The 25,757-nt window shown below is 46.6% G+C and overlaps 1 protein-coding gene across 1 annotated transcript in view; it reads right to left on the reverse strand.

Annotated features, from left to right (window-relative positions):
• The window catches only part of LOC141047663 (uncharacterized), a 294,273-nt gene that overhangs the window by 151,398 nt on the left and 117,118 nt on the right, over nt 1–25,757 (reverse strand). Inside the window, exons 24-27 of the mRNA XM_073542859.1 lie at nt 10,301–10,435; nt 9,052–9,201; nt 6,925–7,041; nt 6,211–6,384 (exon numbers count right to left, since the gene is read on the reverse strand). Of these exons, the coding sequence (XP_073398960.1) occupies nt 6,211–6,384; nt 6,925–7,041; nt 9,052–9,201; nt 10,301–10,435 (576 nt within the window). The remainder of the gene's footprint in view (nt 1–6,210; nt 6,385–6,924; nt 7,042–9,051; nt 9,202–10,300; nt 10,436–25,757) is intronic.

Here is a 25,757-nt window from a genome sequence, read left to right on the forward strand (position 1 = left end):
AAGACGGGGCCCAAAAACTACCTAGATAGGAACGGATAGGAAGGCTGCTGTCTGCAATCTGCCAAAACCCTATCAGAGACAAAAGCCAACAAGCTGATATAAAAATGGCCCTGAAGCAACTAAGCTTCAAAAACTAAATCAGCACACAGGTACTTTCAGAAGACAGAGCTCACGGAACACTGCACACTCCAGAAGGGAGTGGCAGAATCCAAAAAGCAAGAAAAACAAAAACAAATCTTAGATGCAAAAAGGCAAAACAGAAAACTTAGCTTTAGGAGAGCAGGAATTAGACTGGTGTCCAAGAGTCCACAGAGAAATCACCCGCAGGGCAGAAAGGGCGTAGGCTGCCTTAAATCCAGTCAGTGACTCCACTCAGCCAATCGTCTTCATCAGTCCCAGGTGCCTGATAATCAGGCTCACTACCTTCCTTCACTAGAATAGGGAGTTCACCAGGCCTCAGTACGGAGGGGAAAATGAACTCACAACAGTACCCCCCCCTTGAGGAGGGGTCACCGAACCCTCAACAACGCTACCAGGGCGATCAGGGTGAGCCCGATGAAAGGCATGCACCAATCATTTGGCATGAATATCAGAGGCAGAGACCCAGGAATTATCCTCCTGACCATAACCCTTCCACTTAACCAAATACTGGAGTCTCCGTCTAGCCAGACGGGAATCCAGAATTTTCTCTACCTCATATTCCAAGTTACCTTCAACCAATACAGGGTCCGGAGGTGCCACCTCAGGCACAACTGGCTCAACAAACCTCTTCAACAAGGACTTATGGAACACATTATGGATCTTAAATGTGACAGGAAGAGCCAAACGAAAAGAGACCAGATTAATAATCTCCAAAATCTTGTAAGGTCCAATAAATCTAGGCTTAAACTTAGGAGAAGCCACCTTCATAGCAATATTTTTTGACGATAACCACACCATATCACCAATCTTAAACTGGGGACCAATGGTCCTATGTCGATTGGAAAACCGCTGGGCCTTTTCCTAGGAGAGAGATAACTTATCCACCACTTAGTCCCAGATCTGGTGCATTCTCTCCACCACAGTGTCAACACCTGGGCAGGCAGAAGGCTCCACCTGCCCTGAAGAAAATCGAGGGTGAAAACCAAAGTTACAAAAAAAAGGTGACATCAAAGTGGCAGAAATAGCTCTATTATTTAAAGCAAATTCGGCCAAGGGCAAAAATGAAACCCAATCATCCTGATCAGCGGAAATAAAACATCTCAAATACGACTCCAAGGTCTGGTTTGTTCTCTCTGTCTGCCCATTGGTCTGAGGGTGAAAAGCAGAGGAGAAGGACAACTGAATTCCCAACTTGGAACAGAACGTCCTCCAAAATTTAGACACAAATTGAACTCCTCTGTCAGATACAATGTTCTCAGGAATCCCGTGCAAGCGGACCACCTGTTGCAAAAACAGAGGCACCAACTCAGAGGAAGATGGCAACTTAGGGAGTGGTACAAGATGAACCATCTTAGAGAACCTATCACAAATCACCCAAATAACAGTCATTCTTTGAGAGACCGGCATATCAGAGATGAAATCCATTGAAATATGGGTCCATGGCCTCCTGGGGACCGGCAAAGGCATCAACAACCCACTAGAGCGAGAACAAGATTTAGACCGGGAGGAAGTCCCACAGGACTGCACAAAATTCCTGACATCATGAGACAAGGTGGGCCACCAAAAAGAGCGACTCACCAGATCTCTAGTACCAAAAATACCTGGATGACCAGCCAATGCAGAGCAATGAACTTCAGACATCACTCTCTTCTTCCACTGGTCAGGAACATACAACTTTCCACTGGGGCAACGCTCAGGTTTGTCCTCCTGGAACTCTTGCAGAGCAAGTCTCAAATCGGGCGAGATGGCAGAAAGAACTACCCCTTCGTCTAAGATGGTGGCAGGCTTGGTCACCACAGGAGAATCAGCAAAGAAACTCCTAGAGAGGGTGTCTGCCTTGACATTCTTAGTTCCAGGAAGGAAAGAGACCACAAAATCAAAACGTGTAAAAAACAAGGCCCACCTAGCCTGTCTAGGGTTCAAGCGTTTAGCCGACTCTAGGTAAATCAAATTTTTGTGGTCAGTGAGGACCACAACTTGATGTTTGGCTCCCTCCAACCAATGTCTCCACTCCTCAAATGCCCATTTCATGGCCAACAGTTCCCGATTCCCCACATCATAGTTACGTTCAGATGAAGAGAACTTACGGGAAAAGAAAGCACAGGGATTCATTTTAGATGTTACCGGATCCTTTTGGGACAACACCGCTCCTGCACCAATCTCAGAAGCATCCACCTCTACCTGGAACGGGAGTGAGACATCAGGTTGCCGCAGAACCGGGGCGGAGGTAAATCTACGCTTCAGCTCCTGAAAGGAAGCAACCGCCTCCGGAGATCAATTCAACACATCCGCACCCTTCCTGGTCAGGTCAGTCAATGGTTTGGCAATACTAGAAAATTTTGCTATAAATTTCCGATAAAAATTAGCAAAACCCAAAAACTTCTGGAGGGCCTTCAAAGAAGTGGGCTGAACCCAATCATAAATGGCCTGTACCTTGGCCGGGTCCATTTCAATAGTTGACGGAGACAAAATAAATCCCAAAAAAGAAATTCTCTGTACTCCAAAAAGGCATTTTGATCCTTTGACATACAGAGAATTCTCTCTCAAGATCCGGAACACAGTCTGAATATGTTCCACATGAGAATCCCAATCCTTGGAGAAGATCAAAATATCATCCAGATAGATAATCAAAAATTTATCGACAAAGTCTCGGAAAATATCGTTCATGAAGCACTGGAAGACAGAAGGGGCATTAGTGAGCCCAAAAGGCATCACCAGGTACTCAAAATGTCCCTCCGGAGTATTAAACGCCGTCTTCCATTCATCCCCCTGCTTAATGCGGATAAGATTATACGCCCCCCTGAGGTCAAGCTTGGTAAACCAGCAAGCACCTCTGACTCTAGAGAATAGATCCGAAATCAGGGGTAACGGATACTGATATTTAATAGTAATTTTATTGAGGGCACGATAATCAATACAAGGCCTTAAAGAACCATCCTTCTTGGCCACAAAAAAAAAACCGGCACCTAAGGGTGAAGAGGATGGTCTAATATGACCCTTCTCCAATGCCTCCTTAATATAGGACCGCATAGCCTCGTGCTCGGGTACAGATAAATTGAAGAGCCGACCCTTGGGAAATTTACACCCCGGGTTTAGTTCAATTGCACAGTCATAACTCCTATGAGGAGGCAAGGACGCAGACTCATTCTCACTAAATAAATCATAGTAGTCCGCCAAATAGTCAGGAACCTCATGCGACTGAGGAGAGGTGGAAAAAACCGGAGCCTCACTAAAGGTACACCGGCAACCCCAACTCACCACAGACACAGACTTCCAATCCAAAACTGGATTATGAATCTGCAACCAGGGAAACCCCAGAACAACGGCATCATGCAGACCATGCAACACCAAAAATCTGCAATTTTCTTGGTGGTCTGGGGCGACCCGCATGACCAACTGGGTCCAAAACTGAGGTTTATTTTTAGCCAGAGGGGTAGCATCAATCCCCCTCAAAGGGATAGGCGTCTGCAGAGGTGTCAATGGAAATCCACAACGTTTAGCAAAATCCAAGTCCATTAGGTTTAGCGCTGCTCCCGAATCCACAAAAGCCTTGGCGGAAAATGTGGACAGGGAACAGATCAGAGTAATCGCCAAAAGAAACTTAGGCTGAACCGCACCAACAGAAAACGTGTGTGCAAAGCGTTTCTCACGTTTAGGACAAACAGAAATAACATGTGAGGCATCTCCACAGAAAAAATCACAGCTTATTACGCCTTCTGAATTCCTGACGTTGCGCCTTAGACAAAACTCTATCACATTGCATAGGTTCAGACGTCTGTTCAACCGGTGGCAACACCTCTCGTGTAAGCCTGCGTTCACGTAAGCACCGATCAACCTGAATGGCTAAAGACATAGAATCGTCCAGACCAGAGGGAACAGGAAATCCCACCATAGTATCTTTTACGGCTTCTGACAAACCCTTCCGAAAGAGAGCAGCCAAGGTACTATCATTCCAGGTAGTAAGGACCGCCCACTTTTGGAACTTTTGACAGTACAACTCTGCAGATTCTCGACCCTGGTTCAATGCTAACAGGGTCTTTTCAGCCTGATCAATAGCATTAGGTTCGTCATACAGCAACCCCAAGGCTTGAAAAAATGCGTTCACATTAGTCAGAATAGGGTCATCTGGTTTAAAAAAAAACGCCCAATCCTGGGGATCGCCGCGCAGCAAAGAGAGGACAATTTTAACCTGCTGTGCGGGGCTCCCTGACGAGTTAGGCTTCAAAGCAAAAAATAATTTACAATTATTTTTGAAACTCAAAAATTTAGATCGATCCCCAAAAAATACATCAGGTGTGGGGATCTTTGGTTCAACAGCATGTGAACGAGCAAGATAGGTGGAAATTCCTCGCACTTCAGCAGCGAGCTGCTCCACACGATCAGACACTTGCTTTATCTCCATTGAGAGAAAAAAAAAAAAAATTCCCCCTACGGCCTCAGAGATATAGAGGAAAGAATATACACACACCCTTTTTTTTTTTTTTTAAACACAATTCTTTCCTGCTATTGAGTACCCCAGGATCTGCGGTTTGGCGGGTGATTCTGTTATGATTGAGTCACCGTAGGAGGCAAAAACAGAAATGCTAGCTAAGTCCTGAAAACCAGAGAAGTTGGCAACTATCAGATTGCAGACCCCTGAACCTATCAACACAACTAGCAGTAGCCGTGGGGGGTTCCTACGATGACCTAGACCCCTCGATCATAGCCGGAGAGATATCTAGGCCTAAAGAAGGAAAGGGGAAATCTAACTGCCCCAGAGCAGACCCCAAAGCAATAGGCAGCCCCCCACATATAATGATGGTGAAGCAAGATGAAAACACTTACACAGACAGAAAGACAGGCTGAGCAAAGACGGGGCCCAAAAACTACCTAGATAGGAACGGATAGGAAGGCTGCTGTCTGCAATCTGCCAAAACCCTATCAGAGACAAAAGCCAACAAGCTGATATAAAAATGGCCCTGAAGCAACTAAGCTTCAAAAACTAAATCAGCACTCAGGTACTTTCAGAAGACAGAGCTCACGGAACACTGCACACTCCAGCAGGGAGTGGCAGAATCCAAAAAGCAAGAAAAACAAAAACAAATCTTAGATGCAAAAAGGCAAAACAGAAAACTTAACTTTAGGAGAGCAGGAATCAGACTGGTGTCCAGGAGTCCACAGAGAAATCACCCGCAGGGCAGAAAGGGCGTAGGCTGCCTTAAATCCAGTCAGTGACTCCACTCAGCCAATCGTCTTCATCAGTCCCAGGTGCCTGATAATCAGGCTCACTACCTTCCTTCACTAGAATAGGGAGTTCACCAGGCCTCAGTGACGGAGGTGAAAATGAACTCACAACAGTTGCCTTTGTCTTAATGGGAACCTGACAGCGGATACATAGTGACCGATCCATGATGAGCCTGTCTCAGGCACTGGTTGTAAGGTTTTTTGCTGGGTAAGTTTGATTCTGAAATGCGGTTTCAGAGAAAAACATACTTAAAAAGCCACCTGGAAACAAACTGAATGGGAGACTAGTCAGAAAGGCGGCTTCTCCCCACCAGTTACTGACAGTTCTCTTCCTATACACTAACAAAGGGAGAGAACTGTCACTAAAGGGGAGCAGGTAGGAAAAAGCAGCCGGAGACCCTTCTTTCCGACTAGTTTCCCGCACAGCTTGGTACCTGATGGCTTTTAAGCTTTGCTATTCTCTAAAACGATGCCACTTTTCACAGTCAAACATATATGGCTGAAATCATGTAGACAGTTTTTGATACATCTTGCCCATGCTTTGGGCACCTTGCATCAGCTGTTAGGTTTCCTTAAAATCTAGGATAGAGTGTCCACTATCCATTTACATCACAAGTCACATAAGACGACACCAGAGGTGACTGGCAGTGGCTTACTCCCCTCTCCCCATTAGAACACATGCTCTTCTGAACCCAACGTGCATGTGCATGGGAGCGAGGGATCGGGAGAAGTGGCTGTTGGCTGAACAAGTATTCTTTTGGCAACTATTGAAGGTGTACCTAGACATGATGTCAGATATGCCATGGTATACAAATATAAACCTTTCTATACATCTCGCTACATCACCTGTATTGAGGCAGAAACTCCGTTGCGCAGCAGCCAAGGCCAGTTGTGCTGGACGGCCGCGGTAAGATTACAGCTGGTCTCATTGCTCTCTATCCGCACCGTGGCGTTTAAGCCGTGGGCTCCATAGTAAGTGGCAAGGCTCATATTTCTATTTTCCTCAAGTTCTATATCAGCCTAAGAATAAAATAAAGTTCTGCATCACTGAGAATACAAGGGACAAGGTTTTTCCTCGAAATGATGGGTAATTATAATAAATAATAAACCACTGACTTATTGGATACAATTAATAATAGCCATAGGTTTTGGAAACCTTCAAGGGTTCATGAATACAGAATAGTTCTGAGAAATGCGGCCAGACGCCATTATGAGTAACTGAAGTGTAGCAGCTTTTAGGAAATTTGGGGAAAACCTAAGTGCTTAGGGTTGCGTGCATAGATGGTCTATATTCTGAGTACAATGTCAAGTGATTACAGGAATATTTTGGAAAATCTCAAGCATTTACAGTCACAATGATTAGCACGGTCATGTCTGATAAGAAGACATTAGTGAAGACGAAGACTAACTGTAGATGTTCTTTTATTAGCAAAAAATAATAATAAGTTCATGTCATGCACATAATAGATGACTCGCTCCTGCCCCCTACTGGAAACAATGGCCTATTTGTGCTATATTAATACATAATAAAGTGTTGGTCTGTAATAGGAAATAACTTACCCTAATTTCCATTTTATCTTCAAGCAGGAACTTTTTTAGTGTTTCCAGATTATGTGTTATCTTGTACCTAAAGGTCACGTGTTCATTTTTCTGAAGAAAATTCACTTCTTCACTAATCTATTACCACAAATTCAAGAGAAAAAAAAAGAGTCAACGCGACTGTTACTCGTGTACTAAACTACGACGGTTGCTCAACAATCCCGTTTACATACATATGTTCCTTGCATCATTGCATCACCAACGTAAAACTACCTAGAGAGAGCGCACATAGCGGCGAGGGGCAAAAAATACAACATTGAGGCTTATCTACAGTCCCTAAGGACATACAGTTAAAGTAAAATCGGACAAAAATAAAAAAAAAAACCCTTATCAACTTCAGATCGGATCATCAAAGCACTAGCAGAATGCAGGAGGCCCACATGATAAAGGCAGGAGGCAGCACAAGTGCAAAACTCTGAGGACCCTTGACGTGGGTTGCAAGCTTGCATATTTTGGGCAAAATATCATCCAATACCTTATGGATTTTATAAATCAGTTTTTAGTGCACATTTTCCCATTTGTTGGCACGATGCAGCCAGGTCCTTTAGGGTTGATTGGGTGACTTGGGGCGTCTGTTTTGTGGGGTGCCCTTATATAGTGCTGTGCAGCCCACCTGATCCAATAGTATGGGTGTCATCAATAGGCTGTAAGCCAGACACTGTGCATTATACATACCTGTGTGACTGGTGCCCTATGAAAGCCTCATCTGTGTACATTGTTAGTACTAGGCAACAATCCCCTCCATGAATTGGTAGGTTTGTGAGTGCTTGTTTCATTAGTGTTTTGCACCTGTGATGCCCCTGCCTTTATCATGGGGTCTGCTGCATCCTGCTAGTGCATTGGTATTCTGACCTAGAGTTTGTCAGGCTTTTTTTGTGATTTTTCTTCATCTACAATTCCCGTGGAAAAGCATAGGTATGACTTTCGAGCTTTAGTTAGACACCCATTTTCTGTACGTGTTGTTCACATGGCGCTCATACCTAAATGGCTGATTTCTACATATGTATCTGTACTTTCAAGTTCTACTTAACAATCATGGTGAATATATATTTAAAGAGAATCTCTTAGCAGGATTTCACACCCAAACTATATATGTGCTAGTAGCTCTTTCAAAGACTAGTCCAGCAATATCTTTACATGGCCAGTCCGATCCTCTGCTACTGAGAAATCAGGGTTTGAATTGATATTCAAATGAGGCTAAAGAGCTATGGTAGATCTGAAGCCTCAGTCACTCCAGCTCTATTCCCTCAATTCAGCGTCGGCTCCTCCTGCTTGACCGATGGCTAGTTTGCCTGAAGTTACACAACATTGAGGCTGTCAATCAAGCAGGAGGAGACAACACTGGGTGAGGAATATAGCTGGAGTGACAGAGGTTTCAGTCTAGCATAGCCATATGCATATCAATTCAAACACTGATTTCTCGGTAATGGAGATACGGACTGACCATGTAAAGATACTGCTGGACTTTTGGTGGAAAGAGCTACATGTATACATACTAAAAAACAACAAACAAGCAGTCATACAAGTCCCATAAAAGATCAATTTTATTAAATGCTACATATAAAATATTAAACAACCAGGTACAATGAAAAAGGAGGGGAACAATGCGCACACCTAATGGCCACACATCAAAACGGGCTTACAAAACCAACCACCCCCAAACCTACAGATAATGACACATGGCCAATGTGAAAAGTATCATATAGACTGCAAAAATAACAGAGCAAGTGCTCACATGAATAAATGAACAATTACATACATAGCCAGGAATGAATATTCACGGTATGATACCTGACTGATGCAGGAATGGAGGGAAGTAAGCCCACCCCGACGCACGTTTCGGAGCACTGAGCTCCTTCCTCAGGGGGCGCCCTCTGATTGTTCATTTATTAATGTGAGCACTTGCTCTGTTATTTTTGCAGTCTATATGATACATTCGTCTATTGATAATTATAATCTCTAGCCTCTTACATGTATAATGCTTGCTACAATTGTGCTATATGATGTTCATATACTGTATATATTGTAAGGAGAAGGGGGGTGAAAGCCTGCTGATAGATTCCCTTTAATAAATGTGTTTTTAAATACCTGTTTATTGTCCCAGCTAAGGTGAATTGATCTTCTATAAAGTTCACTGCTTCTTTCTGTTGTCACGTCCACCATGGTCCTGGTGGGTATACCTAGAGTTATTGCAGGCTGGACATTATGGGTGAGAATTGCATCCAACTCTTGTTTTCTCTGTTGCAAAAACAGATATAAAGAACCAGAAGGTCATAAATGTCATAATGATTCACAGGTCTGTCTTGTTTTCCTTTCAAAGGATAATAGAAATGCCTTAGGTGATTATTAATATATTGCATTAAGGTGCTGTGTTATGCTGTGCCTTCTTTTAAGTCTATGGATACCTTTCACATGGAACAATTATTTTTACGCATGTTAATGGTTACCGTTATCTAATAAAATTGCACTAAGATTCAATCTGCAATCTTCATTTCTTCTTTCATTTTTAGAGCTCCTGGCAGACTAATCCAAGATTTTTCTACTGTTGGAGTTTCCTTCCACGTAATATTAACTGTATGAGAGGTCTGTGTGTATTACTGTGTTCACTAGCTTTAAATTTATCAGTGTTGCTTTTAGCCTTCATTTATTTCCTTTCATATGTTTTCCTTCTTAACAGTATTCTGTTTTCTCTGCCCTCCCTGACACTGCACAGGCTTTCTCCCATCTCAGTGCTGTTAAAATCTATGTACAAACCTCTTCCCTGTTGCAGTTTCTAAGAGCAATGTCAGACAACTGTATAAATCAGACCAAGATCAGACTACAATGCTTGGATTAGCCAATGGGTCTCCAGACCCAAGCATAAAAGTTTCATAGAATCATACGAAGCTGTCAGGATCGGGTTGAGAGACTCGCCGGTTAGTCGGTGATTTACGGTCCGATTTATACGGCCTTCTGAATGCACCCTATCTCTAAAGGAAGCGAAAGGGAGAGAAAAGATGAAGAGGCAACTGTCGGCAGCAGGAGCTCTGATGGATTTGTGCCATTTTTTGCAGAGCAGCAAAACAGCAAACGAATCTTAATGAAGACTATTTGGCAAGTTGCTTAATTTTGCATTTAGGAAGCAAATAATAAAAAACAATCTATATACTTTGCCTCTAAAGATGATCTCTTTAGCGTCTCACTTTATAGAACCCTGAATTGTACTGTTCTTGCTACTCTTCCTCTCCATGTTAGAGTAAATTGACCTCTTGATGTGACCACTCCCCGTGTCAAAGTGCTGCATCCCCTGCACAGTGGAAGACCACCCAATCAGCACTGCGGTTATCATTTTGCCCACCTCTGTCGCTTTCAGGATGAGTAATCCTTGCAGAGTGCTTTCATCAACCACCACTAACATTTGTGAGTCCAGATTGGCTTTCTTGTTTATTACAATGTATCCAGATCCTTCTATTTTTGTGGGCGCTCCAAGGTCCTTTACAAAGAGAGTAATACCATTAGTGCGCCTCTAAGCTAAATTTGACAACATAATACCCAGTTCCCATTTGAACAAACTGTGCCTCTCATTTTATCTAAGTATGCAAAATAAAACAGAGCTTATGTAAAAAAGTAAGCGTTAGTGTTACCATGGAGACACATTGGTCTGCAGAGGAGCTGTAAACAGAAAATGCATATTTTAAAACAATAATGGCCCCCATTCACTAAGACTTGTGTTTCATACCCCTGTCTTATTTAGGAACGTGCAAGAATAAGATGCAGCGCATTCATCAAATAGCACACAGTATACACTCACTGGCCACTTTATTAGGTACACCTGTCCAACTGTGTGTTAAGACTTAATTTCTAATCAGCCAATCACATGGCGGCAACTCAGTGCATTTAGGCATGTAGACATGGTCAAGACAATCTCCTGCAGTTCAAACCGAGCATCAGTATGGGGAAGAAAGGTGATTTGAGTGCCTTTGAACGTGGCAAGATTGTTGGTGCCAGAAGGGCTGGTCTGAGAATTTCAGAAACTGCTGATCTACTGGGATTTTCACGCACAACCATCTCTAGGGTTTACAGAGAATGGTCCGAAAAAGAAAAAAAATCCAGTGAGCGGCAGTTCTGTGGCCGGAAATGCCATGTTGATGCCAGAGGTCAGAGGAGAATGGGCAGACTGGTTCGAGCTGATAGAAAGGCAACAGTGACTCAAATTGCCACCCGTTACAACCAAGGTAGGCAGAAGAGCATCTCTGAACGCACAGTGCGTCGAACTTTGAGGCAGATGGGCTACAGCAGCAGAAGACCACACTGGGTACCACTCCTCTCAGCTAAGAACAGGAAACTGAGGCTACAATTTGCACAAGCTCATCGAAATTGGACAGTAGAAGATTGGAAAAACGTTGCCTGGTCTGATGAGTCTCGATTTCTGCTGCGACATTCGGATGGTAGGGTCAGAATTTGGCGTAAACAACATGAAAGCATGGATCCATCCTGCCTTGTATCAACGGTTCAGGCTGGTGGTGGTGGTGTCATGGTGTGGGGAATTTTTTCTGGGCACTCTTTGGGCCCCTTGGTACCAATTGAGCATCGTTGCAACGCCACAGCCTACCTGAGTATTGTTGCTGACCATGTCCATCCCTTTATGACCACAATGTACCCAACATCTGATGGCTACTTTCAGCAGGGTAATGCGCCATGTCATAAAGCTCGAATCATCTCAGATTGGTTTCTTGAACATGACAATGAGTTCACTGTACTCAAATGGCCTCCTCAGTCACCAGATCTCAATCCAATAGAGCATCTTTGGGATGTGGTGGAACGGGAGATTCGCATCAGGGATGTGCAGCCGACAAATCTGCGCCAACTGTGTGATGCCATCATGTCAATATGGTCCAAAATCTCTGAGGAATGCTTCCAGCACCTTGTTGAATCTCTGCCACGAAGAATTGAGGCAGTTCTGAAGGCAAAAGGGGGTCCAACCCGTTACTAGCATGGTGTACCTAATAAAGTGGCCAGTGAGTGTATAATGAATTGGGCACATCATATCACTGGCACATGATTCGCCAGAAATGTTACTTTAGTCAGAGACCGGAGTGTCATTTCTACTACAAGAAATGCCAGGATTATTCATGAATTTAACGGGGAGGTACAGTCACACCCAGTCCGGCCTTAGCTCATCCCCAGCTTTGCCCATTTTGACCGGTGGTGCTACAAACTGTAGCAGGGACAGAGCCAATCACGATCTGCAGCAGGGACACAGCCAATCACTATCTACAGCAGAGACACAGCCAATCACTATCTACAGCAGGGACACAGCCAATCACTATCTGCAGCAGAGACACAGCCAATCACTATCTACAGCAAGGACACAGCCAATCACTATCTACAGCAGGGACACAGCCAATCACTATCTACAGCAGGGACACAGCCAATCACTATCTACAGCAGAGACACAGCCAATCACTATCTCCAGCAAGGACACAGCCAATCACTATCTACAGCAGGGACACAGCCAATCACTATCTGCAGCAGGGACACAGCCAATCACTATCTACAGCAGAGACACAGCCAATCACTATCTACAGCAGGGACACAGCCAATCACTATCAACACAGCAGGGACACAGCCAATCACTATCTGCAGCAGGGACACAGCCAATCACTATCTGCAGCAAGGACACAGCCAATCATGATCTACAGCAGGGACACAGCCAATCACTATCTGCAGCAGGGACACAGCCAATCACTATCTACAGCAGGGACACAGCCAATCACTATCTACAGCAGGGACACAGCCAATCACGATCTACAGCAGGGACACAGCCAATCACTATCTGCAGCAAGGACACAGCCAATCACTATCTGCAGCAGGGACACAGCCAATCACTATCTGCAGCAGGGACACAGCCAATCACAATCTGCAGCAGGGACACAGCCAATCACTATCTACAGCAGGGACACAGCCAATCACTATCTACAGCAGGGACACAGCCAATCACGATCTGCAGCAGGGACACAGCCAATCACTATCTGCAGCAGAGACACAGCCAATCACTATCTACAGCAGGGACACAGCCAATCACTATCTACAGCAGGGACACAGCCAATCACTATCTACAGCAGAGACACAGCCAATCACTATCTACAGCAAGGACACAGCCAATCACTATCAACAGCAGGGACACAGCCAATCACGATCTGCAGCAGGGACACAGCCAATCACTATCTGCAGCAGGGACACAGCCAATCACTATCTGCAGCAGGGACACAGCCAATCACGATCTACAGCAGGGACACAGCCAAACACTATCTGCAGCAGGGACACAGCCAATCACTATCTGCAGCAGGGACACAGCCAATCACTATCTACAGCAGGGACACAGCCAATCACTATCTGCAGCAGGGACACAGCCAATCACTATCTGCAGCAGGGACACAGCCAATCACTATCTGCAGCAGAGACACAGCCAATCACTATCTGCAGCAGGGACACAGCCAATCACTATCTGCAGCAGGGACACAGCCAATCACTATCTGCAGCAAGGACACAGCCAATCACGATCTACAGCAGGGACACAGCCAATCACTATCTGCAGCAGGGACACAGCCAATCACTATCTACAGCAGGGACACAGCCAATCACTATCTACAGCAGGGACACAGCCAATCACGATCTACAGCAGGGACACAGCCAATCACTATCTGCAGCAAGGACACAGCCAATCACTATCTGCAGCAGGGACACAGCCAATCACTATCTGCAGCAGGGACACAGCCAATCACAATCTGCAGCAGGGACACAGCCAATCACTATCTACAGCAGGGACACAGCCAATCACTATCTACAGCAGGGACACAGCCAATCACGATCTGCAGCAGGGACACAGCCAATCACTATCTGCAGCAGAGACACAGCCAATCACTATCTACAGCAGGGACACAGCCAATCACTATCTACAGCAGGGACACAGCCAATCACTATCTACAGCAGAGACACAGCCAATCACTATCTACAGCAAGGACACAGCCAATCACTATCAACAGCAGGGACACAGCCAATCACGATCTGCAGCAGGGACACAGCCAATCACTATCTGCAGCAGGGACACAGCCAATCACTATCTGCAGCAGGGACACAGCCAATCACGATCTACAGCAGGGACACAGCCAAACACTATCTGCAGCAGGGACACAGCCAATCACTATCTGCAGCAGGGACACAGCCAATCACTATCTACAGCAGGGACACAGCCAATCACTATCTGCAGCAGGGACACAGCCAATCACTATCTGCAGCAGGGACACAGCCAATCACTATCTGCAGCAGAGACACAGCCAATCACTATCTGCAGCAGGGACACAGCCAATCACTATCTACAGCAGGGACACAGCCAATCACTATCTGCAGCAGAGACACAGCCAATCACTATCTGCAGCAGGGACACAGCCAATCACTATCTGCAGCAGGGACACAGCCAATCACGATCTGCAGCAGGGACACAGCCAATCACTATCTGCAGCAGAGACACAGCCAATCACTATCTACAGCAGAGACACAGCCAATCACTATCTGCAGCAGGGACACAGCCAATCACTATCTACAGCAGGGACACAGCCAATCACTATCTTCAGCAGGGACACAGCCAATCACTATCTACAGCAGAGACACAGCCAATCACTATCTACAGCAGAGACACAGCCAATCACTATCTGCAGCAGGGACACAGCCAATCACTATCTGCAGCAGGGACACAGCCAATCACTATCTGCAGCAGGGACACAGCCAATCACTATCTGCAGCAGGGACACAGCCAATCACTATCTGCAGCAGGGACACAGCCAATCACTATCTACAGCAGAGACACAGCCAATCACTGTCTGCAGCAGGGACACAGCCAATCACTGTCTGCAGCAGGGACACAGCCAATCACTGTCTACAGCAGGGACACAGCCAATCACTATCTACAGCAGAGACACAGCCAATCACTATCTACAGCAAGGACACAGCCAATCACTATCAACAGCAGGGACACAGCCAATCACTATCTGCAGCAGGGACACAGCCAATCACAATCTGCAGCAGGGACACAGCCAATCACTATCTGCAGCAGGGACACAGCCAATCACGATCTGCAGCAGGGACACAGCCAATCACTATCTGCAGCAAGGACACAGCCAATCACTATCTGCAGCAGGGACACAGCCAATCACTATCTGCAGCAAGGACACAGCCAATCACTATCTGCAGCAGGGACACAGCCAATCACTATCTACAGCAGGGACACAGCCAATCACTATCTACTGCAGAGACACAGCCAATCACTATCTACAGCAAGGACACAGCCAATCACTATCTACAGCAGAGACACAGCCAATCACTATCTACAACAGGGACACAGCCAATCACTATCTACAGCAGAGACACAGCCAATCACTATCTACAGCAGGGACACAGCCAATCACTATCTACAGCAGGGACACAGCCAATCACTATCTACAGCAGGGACACAGCCAATCACTATCTGCAGCAGGGACACAGCCAATCACTATCTGCAGCAGGGACACAGCCAATCACTATCTGCAGCAGGGACACAGCCAATCACTATCTGCAGCAGGGACACAGCCAATCACTATCTACAGCAGAGACACAGCCAATCACTATCTACAGCAGGGACACAGCCAATCACTATCTACAGCAGAGACACAGCCAATCACTATCTACAGCAGAGACACAGCCAATCACTATCTACAGCAGGGACACAGCCAATCACTATCTACAGCAGAGACACAGCCAATCACTATCTACAGCAGGGACACAGCCAATCACTATCTACAGCAGAGACACAGCCAATCACTATCTACAGCAGGGACACAGCCAATCACTACCTACAGCAGGGACACAGCCAATCACTATCTGCAGCAGGGACACAGCCAATCACTATCTACAGCAGGGACACAGCCAATCAAGATCTGCAGCAGGGACACAGCCAATCACTATCTGCAGCAGGGGCACAGCCAATCACTATCTACAGCAGGGACACAGCCAATCACTATCTTCAGCAGGGACACAGCCAATCACTATCTACAGCAGGGACACAGCCAATCAAGATCTGCAGCAGGGACACAGCCAATCACTATCTTCAGCAGGGACACAGCCAATCACCATCTACAGCAGAGACACAGCCAATCACTATCTACAGCAGAGACACAGCCAATCACTATCTGCAGCAGGGACACAGCCAATCACTATCTGCAGCAGGGACACAGCCAATCACTATCTGCAGCAGGGACACAGCCAATCACTATCTGCAGCAGGGACACAGCCAATCACTATCTGCAGCAGGGACACAGCCAATCACTATCTACAGCAGAGACACAGCCAATCACTGTCTGCAGCAGGGACACAGCCAATCACTGTCTGCAGCAGGGACACAGCCAATCACTATCTACAGCAGGGACACAGCCAATCACTATCTACAGCAGAGACACAGCCAATCACTATCTACAGCAAGGACACAGCCAATCACTATCAACAGCAGGGACACAGCCAATCACTATCTGCAGCAGGGACACAGCCAATCACGATCTGCAGCAGGGACACAGCCAATCACTATCTGCAGCAGGGACACAGCCAATCACGATCTGCAGCAGGGACACAGCCAATCACTATCTGCAGCAAGGACACAGCCAATCACTATCTGCAGCAGGGACACAGCCAATCACTATCTGCAGCAAGGACACAGCCAATCACTATCTGCAGCAGGGACACAGCCAATCACTATCTACAGCAGGGACACAGCCAATCACTATCTGCAGCAGAGACACAGCCAATCATTATCTGCAGCAGAGACACAGCCAATCACTAGCTACAGCAGAGACAAAGTCAATCACTATCTACAGCAGGGAGGCAGCCAATCACTATCTGCAGCAGAGACACAGCCAATCACTATCTACAGCAGAGAAACAGCCAATCACTATCTACAGAAGAGACACAGCCAATCATTATCTGCAGCAGAGACACAGCCAATCACTATCTGCAGCAGAGACACAGCCAGTCACTATCTACAGCAGGGACACAATCAATTATCTGCAGCGGGGACACAGCCAATCACTATCTGCAGCAGAGACACAGCCAATCACTATCTACAGCAGAGACAAAGTCAATCACTATCTACAGCAGGGAGGCAGCCAATCACTATCTGCAGCAGAGACACAGCCAATCACTATCTACAGCAGAGAAACAGCCAATCACTATCTACAGAAGAGACACAGCCAATCACTATCTGCAGCAGAGACACAGCCAATCACTATCTTCATCAGAGACACAGCCAGTCACTATCTACAGCAGGGACACAATCAATTATCTGCAGCGGGGACACAGCCAATCACTATCTGCAGCAGAGACACAGCCAATCATTATCTGCAGCAGAGACACAGCCAATCACTATCTACAGCAGAGACAAAGTCAATCACTATCTACAGCAGGGAGGCAGCCAATCACTATCTGCAGCAAAGACACAGCCAATCACTATCTACAGCAGGGACACAATCAATTATCTGCAGCGGGGACACAGCCAATCACTATCTACAGCAGAGACACAGACAATCACTATCTGCAGCAGAGACACAGCCAATCACTATCTTCATCAGAGATAAAGCCAGTCCCTATCTACAGCAGGGACACAGCCAATCACTATCTTCATCAGAGACACAGCAAGTCACTATCTACAGCAGGGACACAATCAATTATCTGCAGCGGGGACACAGCCAATCACTATCTACAGCAGAGACACAGACAATCACTATCTGCAGCAGAGACACAGCCAATCACTATCTTCATCAGAGATAAAGCCAGTCCCTATCTACAGCAGGGACACAGCCAATCACTATCTTCATCAGAGACACAGCAAGTCACTATCTACAGCAGGGACACAATCAATTATCTGCAGCAGGGACACAGCCAATCACTATCTACAGCAGAGACACAGACAATCACTATCTGCAGCAGAGACACAGCCAATCATTATCTACAGCAGAGACACAGACAATCACTATCTGCAGCAGAGACACAGCCAATCACTATCTTCATCAGAGACACAGCCAGTCACTATCTACAGCAGGGACACAATCAATTATCTGCAGCGGGGACACAGCCAATCACTATCTGCAGCAGAGACACAGCCAATCATTATCTGCAGCAGAGACACAGCCAATCACTATCTACAGCAGAGACAAAGTCAATCACTATCTACAGCAGGGAGGCAGCCAATCACTATCTGCAGCAGAGACACAGCCAATCACTATCTACAGCAGAGAAACAGCCAATCACTATCTACAGAAGAGACACAGCCAATCATTATCTGCAGCAGAGACACAGCCAATCACTATCTGCAGCAGACACACAGCCAATCACTATCTACAGCAGAGACACAGCCAATCACTATCTACAGCAGGGACACAGCCAATCACTACCTACAGCAGGGACACAGCCAATCACTATCTGCAGCAGGGACACAGCCAATCACTATCTACAGCAGGGACACAGCCAATCAAGATCTGCAGCAGGGACACAGCCAATCACTATCTGCAGCAGGGGCACAGCCAATCACTATCTACAGCAGGGACACAGCCAATCACTATCTTCAGCAGGGACACAGCCAATCACTATCTACAGCAGGGACACAGCCAATCAAGATCTGCAGCAGGGACACAGCCAATCACTATCTTCAGCAGGGACACAGCCAATCACCATCTACAGCAGAGACACAGCCAATCACTATCTACAGCAGAGACACAGCCAATCACTATCTGCAGCAGGGACACAGCCAATCACTATCTGCAGCAGGGACACAGCCAATCACTATCTGCAGCAGGGACACAGCCAATCACTATCTGCAGCAGGGACACAGCCAATCACTATCTGCAGCAGGGACACAGCCAATCACTATCTACAGCAGAGACACAGCCAATCACTGTCTGCAGCAGGGACACAGCCAATCACTGTCTGCAGCAGGGACACAGCCAATCACTATCTACAGCAGGGACACAGCCAATCACTATCTACAGCAGAGACACAGCCAATCACTATCTACAGCAAGGACACAGCCAATCACTATCAACAGCAGGGACACAGCCAATCACTATCTGCAGCAGGGACACAGCCAATCACGATCTGCAGCAGGGACACAGCCAATCACTATCTGCAGCAGGGACACAGCCAATCACGATCTGCAGCAGGGACACAGCCAATCACTATCTGCAGCAAGGACACAGCCAATCACTATCTGCAGCAGGGACACAGCCAATCACTATCTGCAGCAAGGACACAGCCAATCACTATCTGCAGCAGGGACACAGCCAATCACTATCTACAGCAGGGACACAGCCAATCACTATCTACTGCAGAGACACAGCCAATCACTATCTACAGCAAGGACACAGCCAATCACTATCTACAGCAGAGACACAGCCAATCACTATCTACAGCAGGGACACAGCCAATCACTATCTACAGCAGAGACACAGCCAATCACTATCTACAGCAGGGACACAGCCAATCACTATCTACAGCAGAGACACAGCCAATCACTATCTACAGCAAGGACACAGCCAATCACTATCAACAGCAGGGACACAGCCAATCACTATCTGCAGCAGGGACACAGCCAATCACGATCTGCAGCAGGGACACAGCCAATCACTATCTGCAGCAGGGACACAGCCAATCACGATCTGCAGCAGGGACACAGCCAATCACTATCTGCAGCAAGGACACAGCCAATCACTATCTGCAGCAGGGACACAGCCAATCACTATCTGCAGCAAGGACACAGCCAATCACTATCTGCAGCAGGGACACAGCCAATCACTATCTACAGCAGGGACACAGCCCATCACTATCTACTGCAGAGACACAGCCAATCACTATCTACAGCAAGGACACAGCCAATCACTATCTACAGCAGAGACACAGCCAATCACTATCTACAGCAGGGACACAGCCAATCACTATCTGCAGCAGAGACACAGCCAATCACTATCTACAGCAGGGACACAGCCAATCACTATCTACAGCAGGGACACAGCCAATCATTATCTGCAGCAGAGACACAGCCAATCACTATCTGCAGCAGAGACACAGCCAGTCACTATCTACAGCAGGGACACAATCAATTATCTGCAGCGGGGACACAGCCAATCACTATCTGCAGCAGAGACACAGCCAATCACTATCTACAGCAGAGACAAAGTCAATCACTATCTACAGCAGGGAGGCAGCCAATCACTATCTGCAGCAGAGACACAGCCAATCACTATCTACAGCAGAGAAACAGCCAATCACTATCTACAGAAGAGACACAGCCAATCACTATCTGCAGCAGAGACACAGCCAATCACTATCTTCATCAGAGACACAGCCAGTCACTATCTACAGCAGGGACACAATCAATTATCTGCAGCGGGGACACAGCCAATCACTATCTGCAGCAGAGACACAGCCAATCATTATCTGCAGCAGAGACACAGCCAATCACTATCTACAGCAGAGACAAAGTCAATCACTATCTACAGCAGGGAGGCAGCCAATCACTATCTGCAGCAAAGACACAGCCAATCACTATCTACAGCAGGGACACAATCAATTATCTGCAGCGGGGACACAGCCAATCACTATCTACAGCAGAGACACAGACAATCACTATCTGCAGCAGAGACACAGCCAATCACTATCTTCATCAGAGATAAAGCCAGTCCCTATCTACAGCAGGGACACAGCCAATCACTATCTTCATCAGAGACACAGCAAGTCACTATCTACAGCAGGGACACAATCAATTATCTGCAGCGGGGACACAGCCAATCACTATCTACAGCAGAGACACAGACAATCACTATCTGCAGCAGAGACACAGCCAATCACTATCTTCATCAGAGATAAAGCCAGTCCCTATCTACAGCAGGGACACAGCCAATCACTATCTTCATCAGAGACACAGCAAGTCACTATCTACAGCAGGGACACAATCAATTATCTGCAGCAGGGACACAGCCAATCACTATCTACAGCAGAGACACAGACAATCACTATCTGCAGCAGAGACACAGCCAATCATTATCTACAGCAGAGACACAGACAATCACTATCTGCAGCAGAGACACAGCCAATCACTATCTTCATCAGAGACACAGCCAGTCACTATCTACAGCAGGGACACAATCAATTATCTGCAGCGGGGACACAGCCAATCACTATCTGCAGCAGAGACACAGCCAATCATTATCTGCAGCAGAGACACAGCCAATCACTATCTACAGCAGAGACAAAGTCAATCACTATCTACAGCAGGGAGGCAGCCAATCACTATCTGCAGCAGAGACACAGCCAATCACTATCTACAGCAGAGAAACAGCCAATCACTATCTACAGAAGAGACACAGCCAATCATTATCTGCAGCAGAGACACAGCCAATCACTATCTGCAGCAGACACACAGCCAATCACTATCTACAGCAGAGACACAGCCAATCACTATCTACAGCAGGGACACAGCCAATCACTACCTACAGCAGGGACACAGCCAATCACTATCTGCAGCAGGGACACAGCCAATCACTATCTACAGCAGGGACACAGCCAATCAAGATCTGCAGCAGGGACACAGCCAATCACTATCTGCAGCAGGGGCACAGCCAATCACTATCTACAGCAGGGACACAGCCAATCACTATCTTCAGCAGGGACACAGCCAATCACTATCTACAGCAGGGACACAGCCAATCAAGATCTGCAGCAGGGACACAGCCAATCACTATCTTCAGCAGGGACACAGCCAATCACCATCTACAGCAGAGACACAGCCAATCACTATCTACAGCAGAGACACAGCCAATCACTATCTGCAGCAGGGACACAGCCAATCACTATCTGCAGCAGGGACACAGCCAATCACTATCTGCAGCAGGGACACAGCCAATCACTATCTGCAGCAGGGACACAGCCAATCACTATCTGCAGCAGGGACACAGCCAATCACTATCTACAGCAGAGACACAGCCAATCACTGTCTGCAGCAGGGACACAGCCAATCACTGTCTGCAGCAGGGACACAGCCAATCACTATCTACAGCAGGGACACAGCCAATCACTATCTACAGCAGAGACACAGCCAATCACTATCTACAGCAAGGACACAGCCAATCACTATCAACAGCAGGGACACAGCCAATCACTATCTGCAGCAGGGACACAGCCAATCACGATCTGCAGCAGGGACACAGCCAATCACTATCTGCAGCAGGGACACAGCCAATCACGATCTGCAGCAGGGACACAGCCAATCACTATCTGCAGCAAGGACACAGCCAATCACTATCTGCAGCAGGGACACAGCCAATCACTATCTGCAGCAAGGACACAGCCAATCACTATCTGCAGCAGGGACACAGCCAATCACTATCTACAGCAGGGACACAGCCAATCACTATCTACTGCAGAGACACAGCCAATCACTATCTACAGCAAGGACACAGCCAATCACTATCTACAGCAGAGACACAGCCAATCACTATCTACAGCAGGGACACAGCCAATCACTATCTACAGCAGAGACACAGCCAATCACTATCTACAGCAGGGACACAGCCAATCACTATCTACAGCAGGGACACAGCCAATCACTATCTGCAGCAAGGACACAGCCAATCACTATCTGCAGCAGGGACACAGCCAATCACTATCTGCAGCAGGGACACAGCCAATCACTATCTACAGCAGGGACACAGCCAATCACTATCTACAGCAGAGACACAGCCAATCACTATCTACAGCAGGGACACAGCCAATCACTATCTACAGCAGAGACACAGCCAATCACTATCTACAGCAGAGACACAGCCAATCACTATCTACAGCAGGGACACAGCCAATCACTATCTACAGCAGAGACACAGCCAATCACTATCTACAGCAGGGACACAGCCAATCACTATCTACAGCAGAGACACAGCCAATCACTATCTACAGCAGGGACACAGCCAATCACTACCTACAGCAGGGACACAGCCAATCACTATCTGCAGCAGGGACACAGCCAATCACTATCTACAGCAGGGACACAGCCAATCAAGATCTGCAGCAGGGACACAGCCAATCACTATCTGCAGCAGGGGCACAGCCAATCACTATCTACAGCAGGGACACAGCCAATCACTATCTTCAGCAGGGACACAGCCAATCACTATCTACAGCAGGGACACAGCCAATCAAGATCTGCAGCAGGGACACAGCCAATCACTATCTGCAGCAGGGACACAGCCAATCACTATCTACAGCAAGGACACAGCCAATCACTATCTACAGCAGAGACACAGCCAATCACTATCTACAACAGGGACACAGCCAATCTCTATCTACAGCAGAGACACAGACAATCATTATCTGCACCTGTCTTCATCCTGTTCATTTAGACACTGTTCACATGTTCAGGTTTTAAATACATTAGATAGGGACTGCTTCAATAGGGGTTACCTTGACGCTGTGGAGCAGCTTGGTATACATTTTTTGCAAAAAAAGTATCGACTAAATACCCTGTATTTGTTATCTTTTTATCAGCACTAGCTGACTACAGGTATATGTCTTACTGCAGGATATTTCTGCACAATTGTCATTCTGTGCTTTCTGTTTGTGTTTGAGTCAGTGGGTGGTATGAACAGTGTCCTACCGACTTGTTCATATGTGTGCATGTCACTTGTTTTTAATCCAGTTTTTTTCTGTGCCTATGCATGATTTGAGAGACCCCACCCCTCTCTTGTGTGGCATGCACATAAAGAGCTGGCTTACACCACGTGCCCATACCAGGAAGCGCCTGTCTTCATCCTGTTCATTTAGACACTGTTCACATGTTCAGGTTTTAAATACATTAGATAGGGACTGCTTCAGTTGACACAATGGAGCTGCTTGGTATACATTTTTTGCAAAAAAAGTATCAACTAAATACCCTGTATTTGTCATCTTTTTATCAGCACTTGCTGACTACTGGTATATGTTTTACTGCAGGATATTTCTGCACAATTGTCATTCTGTGCTCTCTGTTGGTGTTTGAGTCAGTGGGTGGTATGAACAGTGTCCTACCGACTTGTTCATATGTGTGCATGTCACATGTGTTTTTAATCATTATCTGCAGCAGAGACACAGCCAATCACTATCTTCATCAGAGACAAAGCCAGTCCCTATCTACAGCAGGGACACAGCCAATCACTATCTTCATCAGAGACACAGCCAGTCACTATCTACAGCAGGGACACAATCAATTATCTGCAGCAGGGACACAGCCAATCACTATCTACAGCAGAGACACAGACAATCACTATCTGCAGCAGAGACACAGCCAATCATTATCTACAGCAGAGACACAGACAATCACTATCTGCAGCAGAGACACAGCCAATCACTATCTTCATCAGAGACACAGCCAGTCACTATCTACAGCAGGGACACAATCAATTATCTGCAGCGGGGACACAGCCAATCACTATCTGCAGCAGAGACACAGCCAATCATTATCTGCAGCAGAGACACAGCCAATCACTAGCTACAGCAGAGACAAAGTCAATCACTATCTACAGCAGGGAGGCAGCCAATCACTATCTGCAGCAGAGACACAGCCAATCACTATCTACAGCAGAGAAACAGCCAATCACTATCTACAGAAGAGACACAGCCAATCATTATCTGCAGCAGAGACACAGCCAATCACTATCTGCAGCAGAGACACAGCCAGTCACTATCTACAGCAGGGACACAATCAATTATCTGCAGCGGGGACACAGCCAATCACTATCTGCAGCAGAGACACAGCCAATCACTATCTACAGCAGAGACAAAGTCAATCACTATCTACAGCAGGGAGGCAGCCAATCACTATCTGCAGCAGAGACACAGCCAATCACTATCTACAGCAGAGAAACAGCCAATCACTATCTACAGAAGAGACACAGCCAATCACTATCTGCAGCAGAGACACAGCCAATCACTATCTTCATCAGAGACACAGCCAGTCACTATCTACAGCAGGGACACAATCAATTATCTGCAGCGGGGACACAGCCAATCACTATCTGCAGCAGAGACACAGCCAATCATTATCTGCAGCAGAGACACAGCCAATCACTATCTACAGCAGAGACAAAGTCAATCACTATCTACAGCAGGGAGGCAGCCAATCACTATCTGCAGCAAAGACACAGCCAATCACTATCTACAGCAGGGACACAATCAATTATCTGCAGCGGGGACACAGCCAATCACTATCTACAGCAGAGACACAGACAATCACTATCTGCAGCAGAGACACAGCCAATCACTATCTTCATCAGAGATAAAGCCAGTCCCTATCTACAGCAGGGACACAGCCAATCACTATCTTCATCAGAGACACAGCAAGTCACTATCTACAGCAGGGACACAATCAATTATCTGCAGCGGGGACACAGCCAATCACTATCTACAGCAGAGACACAGACAATCACTATCTGCAGCAGAGACACAGCCAATCACTATCTTCATCAGAGATAAAGCCAGTCCCTATCTACAGCAGGGACACAGCCAATCACTATCTTCATCAGAGACACAGCAAGTCACTATCTACAGCAGGGACACAATCAATTATCTGCAGCAGGGACACAGCCAATCACTATCTACAGCAGAGACACAGACAATCACTATCTGCAGCAGAGACACAGCCAATCATTATCTACAGCAGAGACACAGACAATCACTATCTGCAGCAGAGACACAGCCAATCACTATCTTCA

This window comes from Dendrobates tinctorius, unplaced genomic scaffold, assembly GCF_039654945.1.
Source record: "Dendrobates tinctorius isolate UK_male_01 unplaced genomic scaffold, ASM3965494v1 ptg000129l, whole genome shotgun sequence".
NCBI classification, from domain to species: domain Eukaryota; kingdom Metazoa; phylum Chordata; class Amphibia; order Anura; family Dendrobatidae; genus Dendrobates; species Dendrobates tinctorius.